This window comes from Doryrhamphus excisus, chromosome 4, assembly GCF_030265055.1.
Source record: "Doryrhamphus excisus isolate RoL2022-K1 chromosome 4, RoL_Dexc_1.0, whole genome shotgun sequence".
Taxonomy (NCBI): domain Eukaryota; kingdom Metazoa; phylum Chordata; class Actinopteri; order Syngnathiformes; family Syngnathidae; genus Doryrhamphus; species Doryrhamphus excisus.
Window position 1 is genome coordinate 14,166,657 of NC_080469.1, and position 25,677 is coordinate 14,192,333.

A 25,677-nucleotide genomic window follows, 5' to 3' on the forward strand; every position below is an offset into this window, starting at 1 on the left:
TCTTTGTTTTGGAGCATAAAAAATTATGAGTTTACTCACCCAAGTAGACCAGCTACTTTTGTAGAAATATTTATACAATGATTTGCTCCTAAAAATGTATGGAAAAGCAAACTGTGCAGTAGTTAAATTACTTTAGGGCCATTCTAAGGGTACTGGAGATTGGTGCCAACTCAGCAGCGTCCATCATTTTTCTCTTATCTTCATTCCCGCACTCACATTTGAGATAAAGTCCAGTGATGCCAGTGCAATAATCAGACTCTGTGTCCATTAGCTCACAGCTGCAGTGTCTTATGGGTGTGTCGAAGATTGGACCGCATCCATGTGAGCCGGCGCTATGATTGGGTTGATGTTGTATTCTGTGTACGCAGGCGGCAGATCCTCAGGCTTACATCCCAGCTGGAACACAACGGAAGACCACAGTCAGACACAAGGAAATACACACTGACATAAATCTATTGACGCTTGTAACGCATTGCCGGAGCCCCACTTCCTGCCATCGGGGACATCTACAGGAAGCGTTGTCTCAGGAGGGCATCACAAATTGCTAAGGCCTCATACCACCCAGCGCACAGACTGTTTGCCCTCCTACCCTCAGGGAGGCGCTATAGGAGCTTACGGACAAGAACCACCAGGTTCAGGAACAGCTTTTTCCCAACAGCTGTCTCCTTGTTGAACTCTGCCCCCACTTGTCCACCCCTTCCACTACTTACATCCCCCACTGAACTCTGCCCCCCCAATCACTTCATTGCACTACTTCATTGCACTATTGTACATATTACTGTTATATCTTGTTGCATTCATAGATCATACTGTTTATAATTTATATAATCTGCAATTGCCATACTCTAGTCACTTATATCCCTGTATATATCCACACTGTATCATGTACATAGATCTGTCCATTTACAGCTCTATTCTATTTCTACATTTACTTACTACTAAGGTACTTATAAAATTGCACTTCTAGTTGGACGCTTACTGCATTTTGTTGCCCTGTACAAGTGACATGAGCAATAACAATAAAGTTGAATCTAATATAATCTAATATAATCTAATGGGGGGGGTCTTGTAATGGGGGTCTCAATATATACACATGCAAAGCAACACGTGGCTTGACTACTCCCCAATGCTATTCATTCATTCATTTTCTACCACTTATCCTCACGAGTGTCGTAGGGGTGCTGGAGCCTATGCCAGCTGTCTTCGGCCGAGAGGTACACTATCCAATCCAATCCAATCCACTTTATTTATATAGCACATTTTATAAACAGAGTTTCCAAAGTGCTGCACAGACGAGTAAAAATAAAAAGTAATAATCCAAAACTAAAAGAGCATTTAAGAAATAAAATAATAAAATAGATATTAAAATATTAAAAACAAGAAACAAAGCAATAAAAGTATAAAAAATAGAACCAATTACAATAAAAACAAAGAACTAAAAGACACAGGACCATACGACTCACTCTGAGTTAAAAGCCAGAGAATAAAAGTGGGTTTTAAGACGAGACTTAAAGCTTTCGATATTGGGGGCCTTTTTTACTTGGGAGGGCAGAGAGTTCCATAGTTTGGGGCCGACCACAGAAAAGGCTCGGTCCCCCCTGGTCTTAAGTCTCATCTTGGGCACCACAAGTTGGAGCTGGCCCTCGGACCTCAGTGACCGAGCTGGAGAGTAAACTTGGATGAGGTCCGAGATGTATTTGGGGGCCAGCCCATTCAACGCCTTAAAAACAAACAATAAAATCTTAAAATCAATCCTAAAACGAACAGGCAACCAATGAAGGGAGGCCAGAATTGGGGTGATGTGCTCCCTCTTTTTGGTTCCTGTTAAAAGCCGTGCCGCAGAGTTCTGGACTAACTGTAAGCGGGAGAGAGACTTTTGGCTAATTCCAGAGTAAAGTGCATTACAGTAGTCCAGACGTGATGAAATAAAAGCGTGCATGACTTGCTCAAAGTGTTGCAAAGATAAAAAAGATTTAATTTTAGATAAAAGCCGAAGATGATAAAAACAGGATTTTATAACTGCATTAACTTGTTTGTTGAGTTTAAAATCACTGTCTATTATGACGCCAAGGCTGGTGGCTGAGGGACGAATGTTGTTTTGGAGGGGACCGAAGTCTGTAGGGGGGCCTTTATAGTTGAGGAGGATAGCTTCGGTCTTCTCCTCGTTAAGCATTAAAAAGTTGTGAGCCAACCAGGCCTTGACATCCCTTAAGCACTCAAGAAGGGGTGTCAGGGGGGCATGATTATTTTTTGCGAGTGGCAAGTACAGCTGGCAGTCGTCCGCATACAAGTGATAGGAGATGCCATGCTTTTTAAGTACTGCGCCAAGTGGGACCAGGTAGAGGGCAAATAAAATGGGCCCAAGAATTGATCCTTGCGGAACTCCACAGTCAAGCGGAGCAGTGGAGGAGTAAGATCCCCCAAGTCCCACGGCAAGGCATCTCCCTGACAGGTACGACCTAAACCACTCAAGAGCAGACCCCCTGACACCCACACAGTTCTCCAGGCGAGATAAAAGAATGGTATGGTCCACTGTGTCAAAAGCAGCAGTCAGGTCTAAAAGCACTAAAATGGCTGAACCACCAGAGTCAGTTATTAAAAATAGGTCGTTAAAAACCTTTAAAAGTGCAGACTCAGTGCTATGAAAAGCCCTGTAACCTGACTGAAAAGTGTCTAAAATCCCATTCTCATCTAAAAAAGGTTGCATCTGTGCAAGAACACTTCTTTCTAAAATCTTTGAGATAAAAGGCAGTTTAGAGATTGGCCGATAATTTGATAAAATTAAAGGATCCAGACTAGTTTTTTTCAACAAAGGTTCAACAGTAGCCTTTTTACAGAAAGATGGCACGGTACCAGAGGCCAGGCTACTGTTGATGATGGCACACACAGAAGGACCCACGGTTGGCCACACCTCCCTAAAAAAGCGAGGTGGGACTGGGTCGATGGGGGAAGAAGAAGGCTTAAGACCCTTTACCATCTCCGTGATAAAAGCCAGTGACACCGGTTCAAACTGATAAAAACCTTTAGAGCACTGTGTCAATGTGGGCATATTAAAAGAGGGGGGTGATATATTACTTCGTACAGATGCAACCTTGTCCTTAAAAAACTGCATAAAGTTTTCACACGTTTCATATGATTGTTCAAGTATAGTGGATGGACTGGGATTTAAAACAGAGTCAATAGTTTTAAAAAGAACACGTGGGTTGTTAATATTGTCTGATATCAAGTCTGAGAGGTATTTTGTTTTCTCAGTCTTCACCACATTCTGATAATGTCTCCAACTGTCCTTGAGAATTTGATAGGAGACCTGTAGACCGTCTTTCTTCCACCTGCGCTCTGCTTTTCGGCATTCACGCCGGGCTGCTCGAGTGACATCGTTGAGCCACTATGGACTGGTCGCCAGCCAATCACAGGGCACATATAGACAAATAACCATTCACACTCACATTCATACCTATGGACAATTTGGAGTCACCAATTAACCTAGCATGTTTTTGGAATGTCCCCGTAAAAAAACCCACACATGCACAGGGAGAACATGCAAACTCCACACAGAGATGGGTGGAATCGAACTCGGGTCTCCTAGCTGTACGGCCTGCGCGCTAACCACTAGGCCTCTCGCAAACTAATTTTCCAAAAATGTTGTCTTATTTCAGCCTTCTCCCCAATGTTAATTTAAGATAATTCTTCCGGTGCACTGTCCCAGAACAACATGAAGCACACCTTCAACCCCACACCAGCGTCAGTACTACTGTGGTATCAGTTAACCCAAGAATTACCTCAGTATAGGAAGGAGGGGGTCCATTGTAGCCTGCGGCGTTGTACTGTGGAGGTGTGAAGACTTCCTGACTGTACCGAGGACCCCTGTGATGGTCTTCATCTTCCTGCTGTGACAACCTTCCGGGAAAGGGGATGAAATATATGGAAGGAGGGCGACCGTCTTGCTCGCTGCACCTCCACGCCTCCCTTTCAATCTGCTCCTGCCTTAGGCGGCTGCACGCCCTGCAGAAGGTGGTGCAGAACATGATGAGGAGGCCGATGCCGAAGATGGCCAGGAAAATCCTTTATGAGAAAAACAATGGAGTTTGACTTAGTGGGGTACACTGATGGGTAGTGTGGGAATCATGAGGTGCACAGCGGACTTACTCTAGCGCTGGAATGCTTTTGATAGACATGCTTCTTGGTGTTTGAAATGGACGTTAAGTCAGACCTGAATGGGAATACATTGCAGTCAATTAAAAAAAAAAGCTCTTAAAAGACATATTAATTTTTTGACTACTTCGGACAAAGTGCAGCTGGTATGACCCGGGGGAACATAACACATTTAAAGAGGACACAGAAGGCGGGAAAGTCAAGTCACCAAAGTTTGTTAATGAATAAACTGAAAAAAGGGATGGAAAAAAACCCTCCCGTGCCCAAAGAAAAGGGCCTGATACGCTGGAGTAGACAAAACAAAAGCCAACCCTACTACAGGGCTATCGTCCTGTCACCTCACCGTGACCCTTAAATAAGATAAAAAAAAAACTAAAACCCTAAATAAAACACCAAAACACACCAGGACAAACAAGAAAAGCAAAAGCTACCAGCAAAGGAACCCAGGCTACTGCTCAGCATCACAGCACACCTATGGCCCTTTATGGGATGAGCAAATCTGGCAATGATGAATCAACACAGGGCAGCACGGTGGACAAGTGATTAGTATGGGTCACATAGGAGATCCGGAAGGTTCGAATACAATCTCTGTTGGGCATCTCTGTTTGCATGTTCTCCGCATTCGTGAGTGGGTTGTCTCATTCCGAAAACATGCTAGGTTAACTGGCGATTCCATAGGTATGAATGAGAGTGTGAATGGTTGTTTGTCTATATGTGCCCTGTGATTGGCTGGCGACCAGTCCAGGGTGTACCCTGCCTCTCACTTGAGGTCAAGACATTACAGAATGAATCCCCTCTGTTCCTATGTTCCTATGACACTGCTCTGCTTAGAGCTGTTAGCTGTTAGCTGCTTAGCTGTTAGCTTTGACATGATAACTGTAGTGTGAGGACAACATTATAATGGGGCCAAAATCGGAACAGCTTGCTTTGAGACAAATTTTCTGACATAAGCAATCAACAAACATTTGTTCGGCACCCCAGACACCCAAGTATGTGTATACCGTTGAACAGTTGAAAGTGGATTCAGCTAATTAATTTGGTTTGACGGAGCTCTGTAACCCTTGAGAGCAACGTATTCTAATCTAATAGATAACACTTTGAACCCATAAATATTTTCTCCAAGTCATTATGATGGCAGAACGTTTTTTATGACCACCTATGTGCAGAGATAAACATTCACGGGCTGTTATAAAAAAAAAAAAAAAAAAGAAACACCCTGCAGTGATACAACATGCTTTATAGCTCCTTTTACAGTCAAGCTGCTGGTTGGATGCTTGATTTTATGGTGTAAAAACGTGGTTAATATCATATTTCCAACATATTAGGTGGTGTACAACAATACTAAAAAACTAGCTGCTTTTGCTTGAAACACTTAGTTATGCTAATATATTATATAACAATCAAAAAAATCTGAATCGGTGCACGTGTAAGTTGACACCTGACACAATCACAAGCGTCTGAATAACTACATTGATTACTCGACTGGACACACTCCCAATGTCAATAGAACTCTTTTTAGCTATAGTAAACAATAACATACAAATTATGTACAGTAAATGATCAATCTATTCCCATGGGGTTCAGTACCGCTTGAGGTTGGAATTATTAAGCTTTATAAACAGTGTTTTTGTCTAATGACTTTATCAGACTCTGTAAATGATTCATAAACATATGTAACAGGAAGTGTTGGTAGCTCTATTTAGCAAGGTTGTCCATTGTGTTTAAATAGCAAAATGGAGCCTTATTGCTGTTACATGTAAGAAATCTTAACAATGGCAAAGCAGTCAGTATCTGTGGGATCATGACTTGCTACTACTGCAGCTTTATGTAAGGAATTAGAGCATATAGCAGTTTATTAAAAATAGAACCCATTGAAATGCAGGGGAAAATCTATATTTTAACACCAGAAAATGATATTTTAAATGTAAAAAACTGGTATTATATTGATTATAATGATATACCAATGTAATATTAGTTTTCATAACATCCGCTTTGTTATGCTCTTATTGTTCCATGCTAAATATAAGTATCAATACACCAAAAATAGGTTATACAATTGGTCAACAAAGTGGTTTTATGCGTCCCTCAGCCTGATCTTTTGTATGTGTTCATCGGAAAGTGAATGTGGAGGAAGCAGAGAGGAGTTTCTTACCGTGAAGCCAGGAGACGTCTCTCCTCAGGTGTGCCCTCAGCGTCTAGTGTGATTGTGCTGCTGTCAGGGAGCGGCACACACCTGCCTGTCTGGGCAAGGGTTAAGTACATCAGTGAAGCAGGATAAGTGAGGCTTTTCACAATACGTGTCAATAAATAAGTCAAATGCTTTCACTTGATATGTGCTCAAGTATAAGGATAAAGTTTGAGTGTTTTTTTTGTTGTTTTTTTTTAACATCATACTGTGTCTTTTATTAGTATGGGCTAAAGGTCCATCAGAGGAATTTATGACTGAAGACTTTGGGACTTTTAAAAGTAAAGGCCACCGTTGGTGACAAAGCCTTAACTCAGACTACTTTTATCACAGACGATATGATTATGTTTACAGTAAGGAAACAATCGTAACTGTTAGACTAGTAGTATAAAGAAAAGTTAACCATTTAAGAATGAAACTCAATAAAAGTCAAATAAAGTAAAATAACTCACCCTTTAAATGTCCCATCGTTCCTTCAGTGGAGATCCTAATGTCCTAATCCTAATGTGAACCAGCACTTCATATCAACTTCATATTTAAGCATATAGATCTAATATTCATGAAAATAATTCATTATTATATTAATGTTGCAGGTATTAAATGGTACACTACAGAAAATGATCAATCTTTACACAAATCATCCACAAGTGGAAATGGAAATTAAATTGGCTAAGCAGTATTTTCATAATTAATTAAAAAAAATAATAATAGAAAACTGTACAAAAACATCAAGGTCAAGTACTTTCTCATGTTCATAGTTACCATGGCGACACGCATTTAAAGCTGTACATGCGGAGGGTGCTGGATTGTGACTGTTTTTTTTTTTTAAGACACAATATATATATATATATATATATATATATATATATATATATATATATATATATATATATATATATATATATACATATTTTAATTAAATACCAATTATATTGTTTTTGTTTTTATTGTTGTTTTTTTTTAAAGATACCTTAGTAAAATATGCTTTAAAGGGTTAAAATGGCTTCACAGATGCAGTATCATGAGGATGTTTTAGAGGAGTCGACTATTTGACTCTTCAATTTGGAGGAGTCTGATTTGACTATTGATGTTGCCATCGAACCATATACAAATGTGAAGATTGAACCATTCCCACACCAAAAACATCTTGTTTTTGTTATTAACAGCCTATTTTAATATACAGTAAACATGGCCTAATTTGTGTTAATAAAGAATTAAAAATAATCCTTTCAGCGTCACTAAATAAATGAAGGTAGCTTTGCTGTTCCGGACTCCACTGTGATTGGTCATACTCCCATACTCTGGCCATACTCTTTTAGCCTTTTTCTTTCAGGTGGAAAAAGTCGCTGATGAGATTTGTTTATTTGTCAGGATTACCATAAGCTTTGCTCTTAAAAAAAAGAATAAACACATTCAACTATGAGTCGATTATACAATTGTACTTCACATCTTCATGACTACTATTACCACTAATGTGTTTGACTGTTTCATTTCAGTGATATCACTGTGGCTGTTTAATTCCTTGTTTTTTTTTTTTTTGGGGGGGGGGGGGGGGGGGCACCCTGTACATATGCATATATACATATACTACATATAAAGATACTGTACATATAAACACCCACATTTTAAATTCAGCCCCACCTGACACATTTTGCGTTAACTATCAGAGGAAGAAGAAAAAGGCTAAAAATCATTGATATAATTCCCCTTTGTGTTAACATTACAAGTCCTCATGCACACGTCTGTTGCGTTTGCTCAGCCAGGACTGCAGCGTGGGGAGGTTTCTTTTGGTCCATCGGATGTTATCAGTGATGGTGTCGTACGCCTGCTGGATACAGCTCATCCTTGAGCCTGTTGTCTTTGTTAGAGAGTCAAAGAATTTTTGCACCTGAGCACATGCAAAGAACCGAATCTTACCAAAGCATAGTTTAAATAGTTCAGAAGTGTCCTTCTTGTACTAAGTCCAATGTTTGAAAACACAATTATGCTACTAAAGTAGCCATTTTATCCACTGAGGCTGGCATGACCACTGCAGGGAAGTGGACATTGTGGAGGATAATACACCAAAACTACAAACCTTGCATGTTTGGGGGGCTCTGTTTGCCCAACCATTGTTCTGTTCCATTCCGTTCGAAATGAGGAATCAGAACTGCAATTGCTCAAATTCAAACGATGCCCAACCCGACTCCTGATGGCTTTTTTTTTTGGTTATCCTCTTAATGAGCAAATTGTTTTCACATTTAAAAAAAAACAAAGGAGTCAATACCGCTCTGACCGTGTTCATTAAAACTGATCACAGCTGAATGTAGTGCTTTTGATACAGCTCAAACAAAAGTATTGATTCTTCCCAGACATTCTAATGGGGACACTGTAACTTACCGACTCCAGCATTTCCATTGTGGAGTAATGGCAGGTCACTCCCGTAACCATTTGCATGATAGAGGAGGAGTCAAGTCCAAACCTGCAACATCAGTAGTCAGTTATTGGTAATGGTAATGGTTTCATTTTATTTGAACATGCATCAAGTTACAATGGAATACATAACATAATTCGATTCACAGATCCACATGGATCCAAAAGGAGGACAAAGACGGCAAGCATATTACATGGGTTACTATTAAAATACAATTATTACATTTATTCACTTCCTGTTTTTAATACATAAAGCAGTGTAAGGTGTATTTTTCTATTTCCAACTCATTTTTTCAACTATTATGATCCCCTATTATGTATTTTCATTCACCCTTTCAAAGTGTACACTGTCATGTTCGTAAGTATCTTTTCTACTATGACCAAACAGCATTATTTTTGTTTTGACAATTATTATTAAACCTTTGTTGTAATATGACCATTTCATCTCTGACCATTTTAATGATCTCTTCTGTACTTCAACCAGAACAAAAGGCAGTAGTATCATCCGCAAATAATTCATTCATTCATTCATTTTCTACCTCTTATCCTCACGAGGGTTGCGGGGGGTGCTGGAGTCTATCCCAGCTGTCTTCGGGCGAGAGGCGGGGTGCCCCTTGGACCGGTCGCCAGCCAATCACAGGCCATATATAGACAAACAACCATTCACACTCACATTCATACCTATGGACAATTTGGAGCCGCCAATTAACCTAGCATGTTTTTGGAATGTGGGAGAAAACCCATGCATGCACGGGGAGAACATTCAAACGACGTGCAGAGATGGCCGAAGGTGGAATCGAACTCGGGTCTCCTGGCTGTATGGACTGCGTGCTAACCACTCGTCGCCGTGCAGCCTATCTGCAAATACTACCAACTTTAAATCTTACATAACTTTACAGATGTCATTGATATACAAGTTGAACAAGTTTGGTCCCAGTATCGACCCCTGGGGTACTCCACATGTAATATTAAAACTTGGTTGTGCTTATTATATAAGTATTAAAAATTTGAGGGCCTGAAGAAACTTATTAGAATAGTGGGCCACAGACTTGACCTGATTTCAGCATGCTCAGCAATCTACTGGATATCATTCAAAAATGATAAGGCTTCTTACCTAATAGTCCCTGAGAGTTTGGAAATCAGAGTGGACCATGTAAAGTGCCGACATGAAAGTAGAACACATGTCCACACTTGTCCTATATGTTATTCAATTTCATGATAACAAACGTGGCGTCCTGTGCCATAATAATCATTCACAGGGTGGCTCACCACTCACTTTTGGATCAAGGTCTGCCAGTTGGCTTGGATGAAGTCCCATGCTAGTTTGTCACCTTGGGGGTTCCTGCTGACGGAGATCATCACATCTGGAAGCTCTTCAGTTTTTATTACCTCACCAAGGAGAGACTGCTCCAACATCCTGCAGACAGAAGGAGGAGTTCTACATTAAAAAGGAAATGCTGTTTTTTTTTTTTACAATTTGACAGAAATATTTGGTTTTATGTTTTTATTTAGCTTCTGAAAATTCAAAACACAGTAACCATAGAATACACTAGCTTGACATAAGGTACGTACCACTGGAGCTTATGATGTAGTGGGGTTAAAGTCAAGGCAGTCTTTATGCGACTTTTAACGGACATTTGCACAGACCGGCGGTACTTCTCAAACAGGAAATCCCACCCTTCCGATGTTTGAGCCCCGACAGCGTACACAGCCATGGTGACATCAACGGGGAGGCTGAGAAATACAGACATCTTAATTACCCGTCATATGTCATCATCATTCATGCATGAGAGAATGGCGGGTGTGATCATGACCTCTGACCTCATGTTGCCATCCGAGGCTTTCCACATGTTGAACAGCTGGCTGGCTGTAGTTACGCAAGGAGTGAAGTTCCTGACGCAGGCAAAGAGCAGCAGGTTGCTGCGCAGCATTCGCTGTGACACAGTACCCGAGTCATCCCACTTCTGTTGGTTGATCAAGCCCTTGAAGAGTTCCACAATGTAAATCTGCCAACAGAAGTCAATGGTTTATAAATAAGGGAAATTCCATCACCTATGTGGAATTGACTTTTAAAGTACATATTAAATTACAGTTTAAAGTACAACATGACACCAAAAAACACATATTAATCTTATTTTTGTAGTGGAAAATACCATTGAATTACTCCTTCCTGTTCTTGTTTGTTCTAGATTTTTTTATATTATGCCTACCGTCTTCATCTCTGTGCCATGTGTATATGGTTTCCGTGGCTATGACTGCCATAAAACATATCATACTCATCACAACCCAATATCAGTAAACGTTGTTATCATGTTGTTGTTGTGAATATGTCACTTTCTTTGCATGCATTTATGGCTGTGTTTGTTTGAACCTGGCCGGACAGTGTACTTGACGTGAATTGCTATCTTGAGCCTGATCTTTCAGTTTCAATAAGTAAATCCTTATTTTCAGGGAGCATCTTACCTGCATGCATGCAAATTAGAAATTTGAGTTGTTAATAGCCTTTTTCACCACAATCGGTGGGTCTACTGGAGTGGTTTTAAACGTGTAATGACCACAATTCCACTACCAATGTTGTGCCAAGATTGTCTGCACTTAGTAAACATGGTGCCCTCACATTCGGCCTCTGAGCTCCACAGCACCGGGGTGACTCTGACAAAGTGTATCCGACAATGAGTGCTCCTCCTCAAGCAGGCGGGGTGGAGACAACGCCTTTACGTCCAGCTTCTCTTGAGTTCCACCACACCAGTGGTACGTACCCTTTTCAAGTAGTTCGACCAATCACAGTGGAGTGGCCGTGCCCGGAGGCGGGCCATTGGTGTAATAAATTAAAACAGACCAATTTGGAAATCCAAGGAAATACAGATGGAATAGGAGCAGATTCTGGAAGATCTAGAAAGCTTTCTCTGCAGGTTATCGTGTGTAGCTGCTCTATAGAGTCCATATCTCAATACAAAGGGCCAAAAATTAGCATATTAAGTCCCAACTTAAGTCAAGTTGTTTGTGGTTTATTTTCTTTTGCCATATACAGCATGCCATTTGTAAGCATATTGTCCTGCCGGTGTACAAGTCCCTGTGGTGGCACTCCTATACAAAGGGTGACCACCTTCTTTTGCCAAATCCCGACAGAAGATGAGTCATCTTCCAAGTAAAAGCTCCTCATTGCTTTCCGGCCGGAAGTGTGACATAATAAACTTTACTGGTATAAAACATGCGTGACTCGTGCTTATCAACTGATTCTTATTTCCTTAACGGAGGTGTAACATGTAACGACGTAATGACACAGCTCCCCAGAGCAACAGAAAATTAATCTGATGCAGAACCTGTTCACGGCCAACACTGGCTGAACTCCAGCTCTGAACTAAATCTGCACCAAAGTTCACTGCAGTAGAAAAGAGTACGACTGATAGTCCATAATACATACTGTAGTTGCAGCCATTTTTTGTTTGTTTTCAACTGTAATTATGCTTGCTGTCCCTAGACCGTGTACGTGTTGGCATGCTCATATAGCACAAGGTTATACAATCTGTTTAACAATAACATAAGTAATTCATTAGTTTAAGTGGCAAATTTTCCCTATCAAGGAAGCGAGTCACCAGCATATCACTATTACAAACGTGGATGTGGCTCATCCATACACAGAAATAAACCAGTGATGCCACATTTCATTCATTGCTTGCGTAACTTAATTACCAACGCTTGGTAAGAGTCTTGCTTCACACACGACAGACAAAAACATTTGAAAAAGGTGTAATGTTCACAAAGCTGCCTTTTGCTAACCTTCATGCTTTTTTCGAGATGACCAATTTTTCTCTTCTCTATCAGTTTATAGATAAGTAAGAGTTGTCCGAGGCCCTGACTCACAGCCACGATGTCAGTCTCTTTGGAAAGATACGTAGACAGGTCAAGAGCAGTTTCCAGGCCAACCTTCCCAATGCTGCAACACACGAATGACAGAGAGGTCAATAGTGTCATATTATATCATTAAAAGGAGAAAGAATTTCTTCAAAATAAACTTTTGACATTTTATAATGGTATTTCCAGTCAGATAATACACAGTCACCACACATCAACTATAAATTCAACATCTTATTAAGGCATAATTCATATTTACCGAATTGTTGCTCATTTTAAGTCAAATGAGTACACTTTTAAACATTTAACAAGGAACCATAGGAGGGCTGGTCTGGTGCCGGCAGCCACTCCAGCAGCGTTTCTTAAAGTTACAAAGCTTGTAATTATCAACTGTTATAATTAATTTGATTATAAATATTATCATTGCTTTAGTCTTGAAGACAGTATCATTACAATGCTCATTCAAGATAATCCCTGACCTGGCTAGCAGGAAGACGTCGTGTATGAGGCTGGCTCGGTCTTTGCCGCTGAGCGCCATGTGATTGTTCTGCAGCAGTTTAATAATGGAGCGCCAACCGTCATTGGTATAGTGGACAATGTAGTAGCCACTCATGTCCACGTTGAATTTCAACCACTCAACTTCATCTGGTAAGCGCAGCATGTCTACAGGCGAGGAGCTCGGTTAAATATGTCAATCACAAGTCAAATAAAAGTGTAAAAATCAGCCTCTTACCCGCTTTTGATTTCATCAGGTGGTGTTGTGTTATGTTGGAGGCACTCGTCTTGTAGGTAAGAGGGATTGACCATTTCAACCTTACAAACACAATTATATTAAATATATGCTGTAGTTAAAAAGAAATTGTGTTTGTGCAAAAATGGGTCTATTAAAACAAAGTGTGTAGTTATTCATTCTGGATCGGATTTGGACTTTACTATAGACCAGTTGTTCTTAACATCCCCTAAATACTGTCAACCATTCCGTCTCTTTTCATAAGCACTCGACAGTTGCATTGCTAACCCAGAAGAGGACCTCTCCTAGTAGTTCCCCTTTCTCAGCCGACGAGTTCTTGCGATTCTTTGCAAATAAAGTTGAGCTCATCAGGAAGGAAATAAAGGACACCCTACCGCCAGACAGGTTTAACATGTCGACCGCCATGACCGCTGCTGGGACTACTTCCATCCTCTGTCCCACTAGTTTCTCCTACTTTGAGGAAGTATCTCTGGACGAGCATACAAACCTTGTAAGTGCAGCAAAACAGACAACATGTCTGCTTGACCCGCTTCCTGGGAAACTTGTTAAAGAATTGTTCCCAATTCTAGCCCCCTCAATCTTAAATATAATTAATCTATCACTCTCATCTGGCACTGTGCCTGCAGCTTTCAAGACTGCAGCGATTCGACCCCTGCTGAAAAAACCAACCCTCGACCCCGGGAGTATTTCCCACTATAGACTGAATCAGCCCTTGCAAAAGTGACAAATGATCTTCTTCTATCTATGGACTGTGACACATCTACAATATTGTTATTACTTGATCTCAGTGCTGCTTTCGACACTGTCGATCACTCTATCCTACTGGAACGCCTTCAAACATATATTGGTGTTACTGGTCCGGTACTCTCTTGGTTTAGATCTTATCTTGAGGATCGGACGCATCGTGTCGTTTGTGATGATATGACTTCAGAGTTCTGTGGTGTCACTTGTGGAGTTCCACAAGGTTCAGTGCTCGGCCCTCTTTTGTTTAACATTTACATGTTGCTGCTTGGCGACATCATTCGCAAACATAAGATTAGCTTTCACTCTTATGCTGATGACACTCAGCTATATGTCCCACTAAAGTTAACTGACCCGCATGACTGCTCTAATTTGGAGGCTTGTCTCATTGATATTAAACATTGGATGTCCTGTAACTTTTTACTCTTGAACCCTGATAAAACTGAGATGTTGATCATCGGCCCTGCTAAACAGAGCCGCCTGTTTAAGGACACCACTCTGAGTTTTGATAATAGCATAATTTCCCAAAGTGACTCTGTGAAAAATCTGGGTGTGATATTGGACCCGACTCTATCCTTTCATAAACACATTAAGAATGTTACTAAAACAGCATTTTTTCATCTTCGCAATATTGCGAAGATACGACCTATTCTATCCACTTCTGATGCAGAGACCCTAGTCCATGCATTTGTCACGTCTCGCCTTGACTACTGTAATGTACTGCTTTCTGGTCTTCCAATGGCGAGTCTCAAAAGCTTGCAGTTAGTACAAAATGCTGCAGCGCGACTTCTTACAAGGACACGTAAGTGTGACCATATTTCTCCAATACTAGCCAACCTGCACTGGCTCCCAGTTCATTTAAGATGTGACTTTAAGGTACTGCTTCTGGTTTACAAAATATTACATGGGTTGGCACCTTTTTATCTGGTGGACCTAATTGTACCCTATGCTCCGTCTAGAAACCTACGCTCACAACACGCCGGTCTTTTGACTATCCCGAGAGCCAGAAAGAAGTATGCGGGCTCTAGAGCCTTTTCCATTCGGGCCCCAACGTTGTGGAATGCTCTACCTGTTAATATTAGAGCTGCTACCTCAGTAGAAATGTTCAAGTCCCGACTTAAGACTCATTTCTATACTTTAGCGTTTAGTTAAAAATATTCCCTGCCTGTTTTGACTGCCGCTCCTTCTCTCTCCCATGGAGAGGCTGTTTGGAAGTTGCCTTGACGAAACTGGACATCTGACGTGGCCTACCTTGTGGAGGCGCTGCAGCAGAGGGATAGTGATCATCTCAAGACCCGCGGCTGCCCATCTTGGACCTGGACTAATGTACTCTCTGTTTATATTTAACTGTCACATGTTAACCTCTCGACATCCATTGCAGCCTGGTCATCCTAGAAGGGGGATTCTCCCATCTGCGGTCCCTTCTCAAGGTTTCTTTTTCCCTAATGGTTTTTGAGTTTTTCCTTGCCCTGATGGGGGTTCAGATCAGGGGATGTCGTTTGTCATCTATTGTCTATCATCTACTGTTGCCTGCTTGTTAAGCCCTTTGAGGCTCTTTTGTGATTAAGGGCTATATAAATAAACCTGACTTGACTTGACTACATCCTACACACTGCATTGTATGCGTCACAATAAAGCAGCAGTAGCAGACAGCTCTTGGCACTATCAACACAAAAAAAAAAAATTGGACTTTGCCCGGACCACGAGCTATAACAGGAGCAAGTAAGTAACTACGCTGTAGCATACATCAGCCTTAAGGCTTACTGCCAAATTACAATGTGACAATATTTGTCATTCAGTGGGCTCTAGGCTTGAGACGATAATGAATGAATGAATTGATCACACAATAAATTAAAATGAACTTTGAATTTTGTTGGCCTCAATGTGCATGGGTGTTTTCCTCTTCTCTCGCCTCCACCTTTTTAGCACCTCCCTTCGTTCCATAGAACAACAGCATAAAGAAACTCTATTAAAGGCTGAAAAGTAAACTATTCTTAAAAGTAATGTCTCGTGCCGCCCCAACGTCTATCTAATTTGATTTGAGAAGAGTTCTTTGAATAGTTGTAAACAAACGAAAATAGTAAACTTGCTTACTCTTTAGAGGAGGTGGTGTCCGCTATTTTCAGGTAGCGCTCCTGAGTGAGCTTGACTTTGCGGGATCTGACGGTCACACTGACCAGCGGGAAGCCCTGCTGCAGCGTCCACGTGTCCATGATGGTCTTGACATTGAACTTGTCAGTATACTGTTTTTATGCACACAAATGACATAACAATACAAAGAATCCCATCAGATTTGAGGTATTTCATCAAAGTGAAAACTTTGGAAAAAAATTCTGGATCACGTTTTGCGCAGAACTCTTTTTGCTTGGGTGAGGTTTCTTCCAAATCATCTACATTGCAAATCTGATATGGAAATGCACACATTGTTAAAAATATAAAACATTTTGTAAGGATGAGCAAACTATATATTTACTGTTAGAAATTATTGAATGTAATTTAACTTTGTGTCAGTCAAATAATCAAAAATATGAGCTTGGTGTGTGAGGCGTGTCTTCTGGGGGGCAGAGGGCATCAGCAGCTTGAGAAAAATAAAGAAAAAAATAAATATTTTGACTTGTGCTATGTTAAAGAAAGGAGAATACTGCATAGAAAAAACAACAAAAGAGTTCATAATTTCAAAGTTTTTAGGTCTACGTCAGGGGTCGGCAACCTTTACTATCAACCCCCACGCTCACCAAAGGAACTGGAGGACTGCGACTGCAAAAGAATAATTTAAAAACAATATCTTTCTTGATTTTATCAGTTTTAACAGCAGAATACAACAAACTGTTGTTTCTCGCCACATGTGAAGCATAAACACCCGCTTCCCCACCATTCCTCAAGCTCATCCAATCACTAGTCAAAACACTGCCAGGATTCATTCAGGGTCTCACAGTCAGATTTTTTAGAAACTCATTACAAAGATGCGTACTTCCCCATTCAGGTGTTAAAAAAATACTTGAGCATTGCGAAGGGAGCCACAACAAAGAGGCTGAAGAGCCACATGTGGCTCTGCAGCCGTGGGTTGCTGACCCATGGTCGAGGTCAAACATCATGGTCACAAACAATGCCTTAAAGTGACACTCACATCAATCAGGCTTTCCCACAGGTTGCTGCTGACAGTGTTTCGGTAGCTGTATCGCTTCAAGTAGCGGATGATCCCGACCTCAAAAGCCTCGGGTGTCAGGAAGTCTTTTATCATATTCAGAATGCACGCTCCCTGGAAAAGAAAGCAAGGCAAGTTTATTCCCATCCATCCATTTCTTACGCCACTTGTCCTGACTAGGCTCTCAGGGGTATGTTGCAGCCTCTCCCAGCTGACTTTGGGTGAGAGTCAGGGTATACACTGAACTTTCCTGGTTCTAGTCAGGACTCGAGCAGCAGCATTCTGGATGTACTTGTTTTACAGTTAGTTTACAGAGTCTTAGGGGTTATTCTGAGAAGCAAGTTTAGTGGGTTAGCGAGCTGTGTTGAGTGGAAAGCCAGTTCAGTGAAGGTAGCTCTTTTTTAAAGCAGCTGCATCACCATGGTAACTTAGTCTAAACTCATAGCCTGGTTGAGACCAGGTTACTCAGCCAGATGTCTTATATTACAATATTTGCTGGAGGAATAAACACGGGTACATACCTTGTCGTAAGACAGCTCGTCAAACATTTCTTGGATCTCTGTGAGGGTTTCCACAGAGGTGGAGATGGGATGGGATAAGCTGAGACTGTCAATCTCCATGACATTGTAACAGTTCCCCAAGAATAAGTTATTCTAGGAAGAACACAGATAAGGTTTAAAGGGTTTTATACAGTAATAAGGTGAATTTCCGTTTCTTGTACTCTCACCGCCTGCAACTCCGGATAGGTGACATCGAGAGAAATTAACTCCATAAACTTGGCAAAACCCTCATTGAGCCACAGGTCATTCCACCACTCCATTGTCACTAAGTTGCCAAACCACTGGACACAGAGGACAGTGTTTCTGAAAAAAGTGCTATCTCACTTTCCTGTGCCTTTTCTTCTCCATGGCACCTGCCTGGTGTGCAAGTTCATGAGCAATGATCTTGGCGATCTGCAGTTTGTCTGAGACGGATGATTGGTCGGGGTCATAGAGAAGGGCTGCCTCTCCGTAGGTAGTCAGGCCCCAGTTCTCCATCGCTCCTGCTTGGAAGCCAGGGATAGCAGCCAAGTCTACAGGGGGCAGCAGCAAACAGGTAAGTAACTTTTACATGTCTGTGTATTATGCTTAGTATTAAGTTCACTTCACAGAGTTACTAATAAATACAGCAGAAATTGCATCAAAAACAAACTCCACATAGAGATGGCCAAGGGTGGAATTGAACTCGGGTCTCCTAGCTGTGAGGCCTGCACGCTAACCACTTGGTCGACGTGCAGCCGAGTGCAATTCATTCATTAGTTCATTTTCTACCGCTTTTCCTCACTAGGGTCACTACATTGTAAAAAAAATCTACTCTTTAATACAGTTGAAAAGCCAGCATTTCAAGAAATGCTCCAAATGTTTGACAGACAGTATAAACTACCTGTGAGATTTTTAAAAATTGCATTATTTTGATGTGTTACTGTTATTATTATTATCCATCCTTCCATTTTCTATGCTGCTTATCCTCACTAGGATTGTGGGTCTGCTGGAGCCAATCACAGCTGTCTTTGGGCAAGAGGCAGGGTACACAAACATTAGTGGTTTATTTGTTATCATAAATTGTTAAAAATAATACAGTGGAACAATGAATATTTCAAAAATCACCTGCATTGTTTGGTGGCCGAGTTAAATAAAAAAAAAATTTGGTCATATTTCTTTATTGCACTTTTGTCTCGCCTTGTTCTCGCAGAGCCAATCTCGTCTTGTGAGCTCCTTACACCCCTCGTTAATAGTGTTACATTTCAATACTGACCCTGTTTCGGCAGCGGATAAGCAATATTGAAGTAACTGCTGAAGAAATCCAGCAGCTTGGCAGCAACATCCAGTGCGAAGCCTGTCTGGTTGATTTTCTCAGGTACAGTGTACACGGAAATCTGGCAATTAAGAACACACGCTTGAGTATTACACCACACGATTAATTAGTTCCTGAAAATGTCATCACCTTAACGCCGTGCTGGGTGTTCCTGCTCACAGATTCAAAGTCAGACACAATGAAGGCCACCAAGTATGTGCTCATCTTTACTGTGGTGCCAAAGAGGTCCTCAAGCATATTTCCAGGCAACTGTACTGTTTTTGTCTGACATTAAAGTGCGTATCAACAGTGAGAAAACAAGAGGAACAAGTCAGGTGAGTTTACACATGCCGTATACATTACATTCAAACATTTTTAATGTCTCTTCAACCTGCAGGAACTTCTCCTGGTTGGAGACACGTCTGTACCTTAGGCATGTTGGATATGGCGATGTGACGCGGCTCTCGAATGATGGAGATTGTGAAGTTGGCTTTGAAGGCGGGCTCGTCAAAACAAGGGAAGACAGTTCGGGCAAAGGTCGCTTGAAACTGCGTGGATGCTAGGATCCTAATAATGATATTTATGTACAACAACACAGATAAAAGGGGCTATGAAATTATAATATATATAAAATTTATTAATCAATGTACGGTTGTATTCAGAAATCTACATACTGTACACCCATCATGGGCATTGTTTAATAATTTTATATACTGTATTTTGAAGATTCTGTTTATGTGGTTTAATTCTGTGGTGGAACCAATACTCGCCGATATGTGAGCTACCCAATGTTGTATTGTGGATATTGGACTCTTCTTGTTTCACTTTTAATCCAAAAGGCTTCTTCAGCTGTAAATGTTTGTCTTGTTCTCCGGTGTTATCATAATTGAATTATCGTGTGGCCATATGGGGAAACCAAATACAAAAATGCGCTGCAAAAAAGGTCACCTTAGGATAATCCACAATGCTCGTTCTAGCAAATGCACAAAGCCCCTATTCACTGAATCCTAATTATTTAAAATTCACAAATCTCGGACAATTCCAAACAACAACCTACCTAACAATGTACAACAGTAAAGAACCCCAACAATGTACTAATATGAGCCTTATTATTGTTTGTTTATGTACTTATAAGTAAAATTAATATGTAATTATCCATTCACTACCTGTCAGTTTCAGACTAACAAGAGATGCCAGATGTATTGCAGTTAAAAGGCGTTCCAGCTGAGTACAAAACTTGTCATGCACAAATTTCCAGTGGTGACGCAGAACTGGGAAAGTTTAATAGGACCAACCTCACCACGCATATGAAGGGGCATTCCACACTACAAAATAAATAATGAAAGTATGTATGATACGTGTTGATATCAAATTAATATTGGTCATGGATGCAATATCAGTATGGTATCAAAAGCGAAACGGTTCAGTGCAATCTCATTTGATTGTTCAGGGGTACCAAGAAAAAGTGTAATGTGTGATGCCATTAAAAAAGCCTTACCGGACTTCTCCACTGCTTGTACGGTAGCTGCTCTTATAAAACCCATGATAGCTGTCGGAAAGCTTGGCGGAAAACTCCAACTGCACCTCGTAGTACTTCCCTTTGGTCAACACCTCGTCTGAGAGCAAGGCAATTTGCTGATAATAAGGATTTTCCAGAACCCGCAGAGCCGTCACACTCTCCGGTGTCCAGAGTTTCACATTGAAGGTCTTCAACTGCTTGGCGTGGAGAACAATTGTGTTGGTATCGTTACGTACATCCAGCTGGATGCGAACAACACCCGTGAAGTCCAAGGTGGTCAAGTTGGGGTGAATGGTTATTTCATAGTGGACAGGGAAGACCGTTTTGGGGAGTCTCATCTGGTCCCAAGGGAAGGGGTGAGCACCGGTGATGTCACCTGGGTTTTTATATGGTAGATGTGCTCCCAACAAGGAACCCAAGTAAACAAACAGCACCAGCAAAGCTACGTGCATGATGGAAACTCAGACAGGCCGCCACCTGTAACAGCAATAACATACGTGGGAGATGTGTTCACAAATCATGTAGCATGTTTTAATTTAGCTTGAGGCTTTATCTAAAAATTACAACATTCAATTACATTTTCAACAAAACAAGTTCAATCACACAAACATCCATCCATCCATTTTCTTTGTATGCTGGAGCCTATGCTGGAGCCTATTCCAGCTGTCTTCGGGCAAGAGGCGGGGTACACCCCCAACTGGAATATAGGTAGACATTATGTGTTAAATCAACAGTCTGAAGTACTTTTGGTAACTCAAAAATAACACATTTTCCAGTGTGACATATTATTGACTGTATTATCCCAGTCAGTTGTTTAATCCGCCAAATACAATAATAATAACTTTTGTTTTTCTGAGTCCACTATTTGAAATTAATGAAGGTTAATGTGAAAACATAATCATAGAAATAAAAACATACGCCAAACCATACGCTGAATCATAAAAAATAAACTATTTCCGCATCCAAACAACAACGAAATATAAAAAAAATACTTTGATTTCAATAAAGCCTTCATTGAATTCTGCATTACATTAAATGCTACATTAAATGACTATATTACTATATTTCATTAATTTATCTAAATTCTACAATATATCAATCAATATGTTTACCTTTACTGTTGCGCCCGGCAGCCTCGAGCACCTGAGACACACAAAAAAAAAGAATTCTGTAACCAAGAAGAAGAAATGCATGCTGGGAGATTTAACTTGCTTCACGAATCTACGAGCAGTTTACCTTACCAAAACATTGATTTCAAAGATATTCATTAACCAGTTTTGACAAACACGATATTTTAGCGCTCAATAAGAACAACAAGAAAAATAAGACAACAACAACAAGTTTCGCGTGCGTCTCTGTTTATATAATATAATTAACCACCACAGGAGGGCAGCACTGGTTTTGATTGAAGACGTTGAGGAAGATAAGCCACAAGTAAGTAATGTACTTCCGCCTCTTATTATTTTCCTCGCTGTAAAATTGACAGAAATTAAATTGTAAACTCCTTTTAACGTAATTGATAAAGTCTTCACTGATTGAAAACAAATCTAAAATCACACGATGTTAATACATTGCTAAACATACTTTTACTTCATCTTTACTTCAACATACTTTTAATTAAACGGCTTGCTAAAACGCGTTTTACACAGCCATACAGTATATATTTTTACTATATCATATTTTAATCTGTCTTTCCAAAGGCAATATGTTTGTTTTGTTATTAATATTTTGTAGATTACATTTATTGTTTACGAATAGGAAAATATAGTGTCTATGCAATACTACTGCCACAAAGGGGCAGTATAGCTTTGAGTAAACTGTACAGTACATACTGTAGGTAGCCTCCTCATCTTAATATTGCAATATGTGTCATATTTCTCATGTTTTAATTCACTGTCATTTGACTTTAGTTTTTCCAGCCTTTGCTGTAGTTTTTGCGCCTACAATATGCTGCGGGCCAATCAAAAATAATGTAGTTCCTAGGATATCTTTACCTAAATAAATTGATTGTATTTAATAAACAAAAAGAGTATGACAGTGCCACTCCAACTTCTTAATTATGTGGCACCCCTGTATTCTGAGTGGATTTTGCATGTTCTCCCTGTGGGTGAGTGGGTTTCCTCCCACATTCCATAAGTATGCATGCAATTGGCTGTTGGCCAGTCCAGGTCCTCTCACCTGAAGTGAGCTGGGGTAGGCTCTAGCATATCACTGTGACCCGAATGAGGATTTATTCATTGAAAATGAATGAATGTATTGGCATGAGGTCAGTTAGCAGACAAAGTTTTACTGTATTTCAACACTACACACTAATCTACTACTACTACTATGGAAAAGGACTACAATCAGGGCAAAAAAACCCCACTCTTTCCCTCTCATACATATGCACTCACAAAAGGATAAAGTCCATCTCGTAGTTCAAACATTTAAGAGTAACTGTTATCACCCGAGTTGTTATGGTCATGAGTTTACTACTGTCGTAGGGATCATTCCGGACTTTGCAAACATTTTCTTCATCAACATTCATTCTGATAGCACTCTGAAGTTGGAAGAAACATGATAAAGAAGGTGTTTATTGGACTTTTTTGTGGTGCAGCCGTGCTGACTGCTGGTATCCTGATCGGACACTACGGCATCGAGAAGAGTAGCAGCTCCACGGCATCCTGGGTGAAAGATGTGGCCAAAGATGTGGACGAGAAGATGGTGGAGGAGTTCTTGTCTGAGGTGGACAACATGCACATTCAGGAGAACCTTAGGTGAGTTTGTGCATGGTCCTCGCTAGTATATTTGAGAGTTATATTTGGTATTTGGAAAAAGAAAATCTCTTTTCAATCTCTTGCTCTTCTTTGGACTGCAAACTTGCAGTCAATTCCGCACAATTGACAGACAATTGATGATTACGCCTATCCCTAATTTTACAATCCTAATCTAAAACACGGTATGTTAGACTTTTGCAGGTAAAACACAAATTCTTATGTGCTCTTGCACGGCACTTACTGGTTATAAGAACTTCAGCTCTGGATAAGCATTCGTGTTGTATAAAATCTTACATTCTGGGTCAATGTTAGGACTCCTATTTGATTTATTTCAGAAAACATGTGTTCAAACTTCTTTAGGGAGTTGACTAAAGTGCCTCACATGGCCACCACAGCTGGAGATGAGCAAACAGTGCAGTTGATGCTGAAAAGATGGCAAGATCCTGAAAGTGGTCTGGATTGGGCCTGGAGAGAGGAATACATGGTTTATCTGTCCTTCCCTGATCCCAGCAGGCCCAATAAGGTCACTGTGGGTAAGTCCATCAAATTCAAACCTCAATGTCCTGCAGAACAGTCGGTTCACAGTGTGCACATATGGAGCCACTGAGCAATCACACTGACTTGTTTATTCCAGTCAACGCCTCCAATAGTATCATGCACACAGTCAGAGAGAAAGAGAAGGCTTACACTTTGGACCAAAATGATCCGACTGTGGTTCAACCTTACGCTGCTTACTCTCCTGCTGGGCACCCTCAGGTAAACAACTAAAAAAGCCCCACTGAGGGTGAACACTTGTACAGAAAATCATAAAATTTAATGACAGAGTGTTGGATAAATGTTTAACTCATATAAAATGATGTTATACAAGAACAATATAACTTAAAAAACCTAACTTAAGAACTAGTCACGTGTCGCTTAAATGAGTAATAAAGTTCCGACTTGGGTTGATCATCCAACAGGACTATGGCTGCCATATTCATTCATTCATTCATTTTCTACCGCTTATCCTCACTAGGGTTGCAGGGGATGCTGCAGCCTATCCCAGCTGTCCCAGCCAATCACAAGCACATATAGACAAACAACCATTCACACTCACATTCATACCTATGGACAATTTGGAGTCACCAATTAACCTAGCATGTTTTTGGAATGTGGGGGGAAACCAGAGTACCTGGGTGGAAGTGGAATTCCACCCGAGGGTGGAATTGAAGTCAGGTCTCCTAGCTGTGAGGCCTGCGCGCTAACCACTTGACGGCCGTGCAGCTTGGCTGCAAGATATTCTAATAAATATGTTTACAAATAGTCTTCAGTGTTGTGAGGGATTTAATTGTATTATTTATTCACCATCCATCACCCAATAATAACTGTGCTCTTTTAAACTGTGTTGTTTTTAAATTGTGTTACATAACAGTTGATTGCTTGTCAATGGTTTTCAGGGGAAACTGGTGTACGCAAACTATGGGAGAGTAGGTGACTACAAGCTACTGAACCAGACACTGGACCTCAGAGGCACCATCGCCATCACAAGATACGGTGGGGCGGGAAGAGCAGCCAAAGTGAGCTACCCATCTACCTCCCTACCGACCTACGTACCTACCAGTCTTTCTGTTAATTAAGTCAGGTTTTCATTTTATTCTAGGCCATCAACGCAGCCCCTTATGGTGTCATTGGCGTGCTTGTCTACACCGACCCTTGGGACATTAATGATGGTCTCATGTCAGACACCAATGAAACATACCCACATTCCTGGTACATGCCACCTTCCGGTGTGGAGAGAGGCTCATTTAATTCTCACTACGGAGACCTGCTCACTCCTTATTTTGCTGCCAAAGGTAAACAGAGCAAATATGGTGTATTTGATTGCGTCTTTTATTACTTTATTGTTTCTTTTACCAGTAAAAGACTTTGCACTTGACCTTTACAATCGGTCACACACAAGGACATATGAAGGTTGTTGACATTATTGTTGTCTATTTTACAGAGGATACATACAGAATTCCGGCGAAGAACATTACAGGGCTCCCTCCCATTCCTATTCAACCAATCGGCTTTGAGGATGCTTACATATTAATCTGGTTTGTCAATGTGTTGATGGTGTATAAATGGAGATAAATAAGAAGTTCTAAACAAGCGTCTGTGTATTGTTTCAGTGAGCTGGATGGAGCACAAGCTCCACAAGCATGGCAGGGAAGTTTTAACTGCACCTACAACTTCGGTGGTCCGGGTTTTAGGCCCACTTCTGCCTTCAACAACAGGTATAGTCAAGCTCAACACAGCGGGTTGAGGCGGGCAACTGACAGCAGTCTTGTGTGGATACAGGGTTCCCAA

The 25,677-nt window shown here is 40.8% G+C and overlaps 2 protein-coding genes across 10 annotated transcripts in view; one reads left to right on the plus strand and one right to left on the minus strand.

Annotated features, from left to right (window-relative positions):
• erap1b (endoplasmic reticulum aminopeptidase 1b) lies at positions 1-21,949 on the minus strand. 8 transcript variants are annotated; one of them, XM_058069954.1, is made up of 23 exons: positions 21,835-21,949; positions 21,706-21,736; positions 21,171-21,290; positions 20,573-21,070; positions 19,503-19,641; positions 19,225-19,359; positions 19,036-19,156; positions 18,159-18,313; positions 17,969-18,082; positions 17,763-17,894; positions 17,224-17,355; positions 16,191-16,339; positions 13,338-13,417; positions 13,084-13,267; positions 12,530-12,686; positions 10,571-10,755; positions 10,322-10,483; positions 10,026-10,166; positions 8,717-8,798; positions 6,305-6,393; positions 4,147-4,210; positions 3,780-4,062; positions 1-396 (listed from the first exon to the last, which is right to left on the minus strand). In XM_058069954.1, the coding sequence occupies exons 4-22, from the start codon at positions 21,043-21,045 to the stop codon at positions 3,970-3,972; spliced, it is 2,787 nt and encodes a 928-aa protein (XP_057925937.1). In that variant the 5' UTR covers positions 21,046-21,070; positions 21,171-21,290; positions 21,706-21,736; positions 21,835-21,949; the 3' UTR covers positions 1-396; positions 3,780-3,969. The 8 variants fall into 8 exon arrangements, with proteins under 8 accessions (XP_057925937.1, XP_057925941.1, XP_057925935.1 ...); XM_058069958.1 differs by lacking the exon at positions 21,171-21,290 and having other exon boundaries at positions 12,614-12,686; positions 21,835-21,926; XM_058069952.1 differs by lacking the exon at positions 21,171-21,290 and having other exon boundaries at positions 21,835-21,926.
• The window catches only part of naaladl1 (N-acetylated alpha-linked acidic dipeptidase like 1), a 9,582-nt gene continuing 5,714 nt past the window's right edge, over positions 21,810-25,677 (plus strand). Inside the window, exons 1-8 of one of the 2 annotated variants that reach the window (XM_058069963.1) lie at positions 21,810-22,027; positions 23,190-23,349; positions 23,710-23,882; positions 23,984-24,105; positions 24,786-24,905; positions 24,989-25,181; positions 25,331-25,424; positions 25,500-25,604. In XM_058069963.1, coding sequence (XP_057925946.1) covers positions 23,294-23,349; positions 23,710-23,882; positions 23,984-24,105; positions 24,786-24,905; positions 24,989-25,181; positions 25,331-25,424; positions 25,500-25,604 — 863 coding nt within the window. In that variant the 5' untranslated portion in view covers positions 21,810-22,027; positions 23,190-23,293. Of the gene's footprint in view, positions 22,028-22,978; positions 23,350-23,709; positions 23,883-23,983; positions 24,106-24,785; positions 24,906-24,988; positions 25,182-25,330; positions 25,425-25,499; positions 25,605-25,677 lie in introns of those variants that run through there. The other variant, XM_058069961.1, reaches the window with a different exon arrangement.

Bases quoted from the DNA above. Each gene is read 5' to 3' on its own strand.
- erap1b (XM_058069954.1), bottom strand. From the start codon at position 21,045: ATGCACGTAGCTTTGCTGGTGCTGTTTGTTTACTTGGGTTCCTTGTTG. The intron at 18,314-19,035 runs GTCAGTATTGAA...TGCCCCCTGTAG, and splicing joins TTATCCGCTGCCGAAACAGG to ACTTGGCTGCTATCCCTGGC. The intron at 13,268-13,337 runs GTAAGAGGCTGA...CCTCGCCTGTAG, and splicing joins CCTGATGAAATCAAAAGCGG to ACATGCTGCGCTTACCAGAT.